This window comes from Fukomys damarensis, unplaced genomic scaffold (assembly GCF_012274545.1).
Source record: "Fukomys damarensis isolate Sample0158 unplaced genomic scaffold, DMR_v1.0_HiC HiC_scaffold_19, whole genome shotgun sequence".
Taxonomy (NCBI): Eukaryota; Metazoa; Chordata; class Mammalia; order Rodentia; family Bathyergidae; genus Fukomys; species Fukomys damarensis.
In genome coordinates, this window is record NW_022900931.1 from 59,575,380 (window position 1) to 59,581,054 (window position 5,675).

At 50.3% G+C, this 5,675-nt stretch overlaps 1 protein-coding gene across 1 annotated transcript in view; it reads left to right on the plus strand.

The window, feature by feature from the left end:
* The window catches only part of Sptbn4 (spectrin beta, non-erythrocytic 4), a 72,089-nt gene that overhangs the window by 13,992 nt on the left and 52,422 nt on the right, over positions 1–5,675 (plus strand). The window contains exons 2-5 of the mRNA XM_033765993.1: positions 2,312–2,463; positions 3,065–3,238; positions 4,502–4,593; positions 4,954–5,034. Of these exons, the coding sequence (XP_033621884.1) occupies positions 2,312–2,463; positions 3,065–3,238; positions 4,502–4,593; positions 4,954–5,034 (499 nt within the window). The remainder of the gene's footprint in view (positions 1–2,311; positions 2,464–3,064; positions 3,239–4,501; positions 4,594–4,953; positions 5,035–5,675) is intronic.

Below are 5,675 nucleotides of genomic sequence, written 5' to 3' on the forward strand. Positions count from 1 at the left end.
TTATTATTATTTTGGTTTTTTGAGACAGGGTCTCACTATGTAGTTGAGACTGCCCTGGAACTCACTATGTAGCCCAGGCTGGTCTCAAACTCACAGTGATCCTCCTGCCTCAGCCATGCAGAGTGCTGGGATTACAGGCATGCGCCACCATGCCCAACTCTCTCTCTTTTTTTTTTTTTTTGGAAAACAAGCTAATTTTAAAATGGGGAAAGGATTGAAATAGACATTTCTCCAGAGAAGTACAAATGGCCAATAATAACATGAAGAGATATTCAAAGCACAAATGTAAACCATAATGATATACCACCTCACACCCACAAAACGGTCAGAATAAATAAGGAGGCAAATACTAAGTATTGGCAAAGATACAGAATCGGACCCCTGGTATGTTGCTTATGGGAGGTAGAATGGTACAGTTAAATTTGTAAAATAGTTTGGTAGTTCATTAAGAAGTTAAACCTACCCTTGCTCTTAGCCAAAAGGCCGAGAAGTGATAAAAGGTTAAATCTAGAGTTACTGTATGACCTGGGAGCTCTACTTCTAGGGACAGTAATCCCTCTTATTTGAAGTTTCACTTTCTGTGGTCTCCCTTCCCTTCATCAATTGCTATCTAAAAATAATCTGTAAAAAACTCCATAATTAATCTGTAAGTTTAAAATTACTGTCATTGCAGTACATTGTTATAACTGTCCTATTTTATTAGTAGCTTTTGATAATTTCTTGTATGCTAAATTTTTGAATTCAAGTCTGTAATGGGTCTACAAGGCAAATACAGTACCACTGAGCTTAATCCCCAGCCCTCTGTAACAGGTCTACAGAGAAAAAAACTATAATACATGAAAAGTTTGGTACCTTTGGTGGTTTAGCCTCAGCTGGCATGTAGGAAGTTACCCAAGGTCACTGAAAACTTACGTGTGCACCAAAACTTGTACGAAAGTGCCCATAACAGCATTATTTAAAACAGCTAAAAAGTGGAAAGAACCCAACCATCCTTCAGTTGCTGAGATCAGGTGTCATATATCCATTCCATGGAATATTATTTAGCTATAAAAAGGAATACAGTATCGATCCTTGTGACGATATGGATGGCCCTTTAAAACGTTATGCTGTGTGAGAGAAGCCAGACACATAAAAGGCCATATATGAGATCAGGGATTTAGCTCAGTGACGCCATGCCTGCTCAGCAAGTGTAAGGTCCCGGGTTCGATCCCCACCCCATATATATCTATATATCTATATATCTATATATATAGATATATATATCTCCCAGGTGACTTGTGCCAACTGTTTCAGATTTTGTTCAGTCTTCGATAGGGAGAGACTTGGACCCTTGCACTTGTGAGGCAGGCTCAGTATCACTGCGATAAATCCCCAGCCCAAAAGGCCATATATTGTATGGTTCAATTTCTGTGAAATCTCCACGGGCAAATCTTCAGATACATAATGTAGATTCATGCTTGCCGGGGAGAAATGACCGCTAATGGGTATGAGTTTCTTTTTTGGGCAATGAGAATGTTCTGATGGCGGCACAACTCTGTGAATAGACTACAAAAACACTGAATTTTGGGCTGGGGCGTCAGCTCAGTGGCACTGCACCTGCCTCTTAAGCACAAGGTCTTGAGTTTGATCCCTGGTACCAAAAAGAAGAAGAAGAAGAAGAAGAAGAAGAAGAGACACTGAATTTTACACCTTATGAGGGTGATTATTTATTTATTCTTATTATTTTTGGAGACAGATCTTACTCCATAGTCCAGGCCTGCCTTGAACTCGCCGTCACCTTCAGCCTCCTGGGTGCTGGGGGTTCAGGCGTGGGCTTCCACCCCCGGGGCCGTCTTACTCTGAGTTTCGCACTAACTGTCCAGGATGTCCTCTCCTCTCATCCCCAAGCGTCTGCCCTGGCCCAGCCACACCCCTCTCCCCTGGGTCTCTTCCCCCATTTCCTCGCTGCTGTCCAGTGACATTCCTGAAACGCAACTCCCACCCTCACCTCCCTCTCCTTGAACTCTCATAGTGCCCCATTTTCTCTAATGTGTTACCTGTGTCCCCACTAAACTAAGCTCTGTGAATACAGCGCAGGGACACTATTTGCAACTAGGGTGGCAAACAGGTCCTGTGGAAGTATAGTTCTGGAAAACCGAAGGACGGGCGCGGTGAGGCGGGCGCGGAGGACAGGGGAAGGCCTCCCATGTGGGAGGCGCTGCTGGCCAAGCCTTGGGCCTGACCAGAGCTTGGCTGCAGGGGACGGGTTGGGGAGGAGCCGGAAGGGCGCCAGGAGCTCCTGGGCGCTGGGCTCACCGGGGCTGCTCTCCAGATGAGCGCGAGGCCGTGCAGAAGAAAACCTTCACCAAGTGGGTGAACTCGCACCTCGCCCGCGTGGGCTGCCACATCGCAGACCTCTATTCGGACCTCCGGGATGGCTTCGTGCTCACGCGGCTCTTGGAAGTGCTGTCGGGGGAGCAGCTGGTGAGCGGGCTGAGGGGCTGGGACGGGGGGGGGGGCGGGCTGGGGGCTGGCGCGTCGCGGGAAGGGCTGGATTCTACCTCGGGGCTGGGGCTGGACTCCGTTGGAGGGATGGGGCCAGTGGAGCAGGGAGGCGCTGTACTGGAGAAAGGGCTCAGGATAATGGGTAGCAAAGGGCGTGGTTGTAAAACGGGCGGAAAATTTGGCATAGTGGGAGGGATTACGCCTGTAATCCGAGCAGTCTGGAAGGCTGAGGCAGGAGGATCGAAAGTTTGAGTCTACCCTGGGCAATTTAGGGCCTTAGCCAAATTCTGTCTCAAAAATAAGAAAAAGCTCAGGATGTAGCTCAGTGCAGAGACCCAGGGTTCACTCTCCATAAAAGAAAAAAAGGAAAAGAAAGATAGAAAGAAAAAGAAAAAGAAAGAAAGAAAGAAAAGAAAGAAAGAAAGAGGACAGAACTTTAAAGGAATCAGTGGTGTGGGTGTGGCTCCCAAATTGGAGGCGGGACGTCAGCGGAAGGGGCGGGGCATGGGCTGGGTGGGGGGTGGCCGAGGTCGCCTGGCTCTTGGCCAGGCTCCTTGGCCCAATGTCCTTGCTGCCCTAGCCGAGGCCCACGCGTGGCCGCATGAGGATCCACTCGCTGGAGAATGTGGACAAGGCGCTGCAGTTCCTGAAGGAGCAGCGCGTCCACCTGGAAAACGTGGGCTCGCATGACATCGTAGACGGGAATCACCGGCTGACGTTGGGGTTGGTCTGGACCATCATCCTGCGCTTTCAGGTGATCCTCAAGAGACCCTTGGCCAGCCCGCCCCCCGCAGTGGGGCCTTTTGGGGTCCATCACCCATTCACTAGTTCCTTCCATCCTATCTTCCAAAAAACATTCAGAAGGATGGGCCAGGGATTTAGCTCAGTGGTTCTGCCACCTGCCTTGCAAGCTCAAGGACCTGAGTTTAATCCCTGGTACCAAAAGAAAACAAAAATGTTCAGGAGGTGGTTAAAATAATGATTTAAAAAATTGTCATCACTCTAACACAACAATCATCACTTCTGTACTGTTTCGGGCACTCTAAGCACTTGGTATTTAATACCCACAGCTGCCCACGTGTTAGGTGTTAACTATTACCCCATTATTACCAGTGAGGAAACTGACAGGTGAGATCGTACTCTCAAAGTCATATGAAATGGGTATTGGTGCTCAAACTCTGCTCCAGGCAGAAATGTTCTGATACAGAAACATGAATTTCCTTTTTTTGAGAGCCTGCACTGTGATAAGGGAGTCAGAAAATAAGTATATAAATAAAGAAGACACGTATGGAAAAAGGAACAGCTCTAGTTGGAAGAATTACTAAAAACTTTTTTCTGCTGTCAATTTTTTGTGTTGTTTTTTGGTACTGGGGATTGAACTCAGGTCCTTGCACTTGCGAGGTAGGCGGTGGAACCACTGAGATCAATCCCTGGCCCTTCTTTCTTTCTTTTTAAATTCTCATTTCCCTTTTTTGAGAAAAAGAATTTTTAAAATATTTGCAGTAAAGAATCGATTACTATAAAGCATTAGAAGGGAGACATGTATCAGGGTTGTGGTGTTGAGGTGTTTTACGTGGGGTGGTCAGCAAAGGACTGTGGGAAGCTGGTAGCTGAGTGACATAAAAGGTAAAGGGGAGGCCAGGCACCGTGGTGCAGCAGGAGCGCTGCGAATTCATGGTCAGCCTGAGCCCGGCAGTGAGCTCAAGGCCAGCCTGAGGATAGGAGGCTGTGCGGAGGTGTGGAGGGGCTGGGGCCAGAGGTATTCCCTCACCCGGTGGCTGTGCCTGTGTTCGGTCTGCGATAGGCGGGGACTGGAGTGTTTTATCAAGGGGCGCTGCGTAATCAGACTTGGAAGGGTCCCTCTGGATTGAAGGTGGTCGGTGGAACTGGGAGCCAAGAACCGCCACGCCACCCTGAAGCTGCCCTTTGTCCTCTGCCCTCCCTGGTGCAACGGTGGTCAGCGTCCCCCAGCCTCCAGCCCTGCCGGCCTTGGCAGCCATGTCTTGTGCCTTTGCAGATTCAGGTCATCAAAATTGAGACTGAAGACAACAGGGAGACGCGCTCGGCCAAGGACGCTCTGCTCTTGTGGTGCCAGATGAAGACAGCTGGGTGAGCATCTCCTCCTCTCGGCCAGGTGGCCCCCAGCCCGTGGTTTTCCTGGGACAAGGGCTTAAGGAGGGGCCCATGGCCTGGGTCAAAGTTATATCTGAAGCTAGACAATGGGCAAATAAAATGTGTCCTGAAATTGCAGTGCCCTCTGGAGAACAGACCCTGGCGGGGCAGGAGTGGCTTTGGGTAGAGTGGGGCGGGACAGGGTGGAGGGGCTTCGTCTGACTCATCTTTCTGGGTGGGCTGTGCGTCTAACGATGAGATGATGAGATGCGCCTATTTCTCTGTGCATCTCTTTACCTCTGTGTCTGCTTTTCTTTGTACCTCTCTTGCACCTCTGTCCCTCCTCCCCACTGCCAGTTACCCCGAGGTAAACATCCAGAATTTCACCACCAGCTGGCGGGATGGCTTGGCCTTCAATGCCCTCATTCACCGGCACAGGTACCAACTGGCCTGGGCAGCACGGCCCCGCCCCGCCCTGCCCCCTGGCCACGTCCCCACAGCTGCGCACCTGTACAGGTGCTGTGTACAGATGCCACACACAGAGGACCCTTCCCTCCGCCTCCACACACACTTGCACCCTTATTTCCCTCCACACAGGTACTTCGCATTTTCACGCGGGTGTGTACTCCCACAGACTCCTGTCCGGGCCCCGTACCCTGCGTACCCATCGTCACACATATGCCCACACACGCTGATACATGCAGCCGGCACCTGCCACTCAGATGCACTGATGCTCCAGGCTGAGAAGCTCATGCCCCAGGGGTCTCTCCTTGCAGCGCCTCCTATCCAAAAGACCTCCTGCCCTAAAGGGGTGTTCCTGGGGCCCCCTTCCTGGCTTCCTGCACATTCGCAAATTCACACTTCAGGATCCTCGCTGGGGGTTGGGCACCCAGAAAAATGACCCCCTCTTCATTAATTACTCACATGACAGACTGAAACAACTGAGGCCCACAGGCTGCCAGGGACGTGCTCAGTGGTGACACAAGCAAGCAGCCAGGCCCAGGATTTAGCTCAGTGGCACTGCGCCTGCCTCGCAAGTGCAAGGTCCTGAGTTCGATCCTTGGTACCAGAAAAAAAAA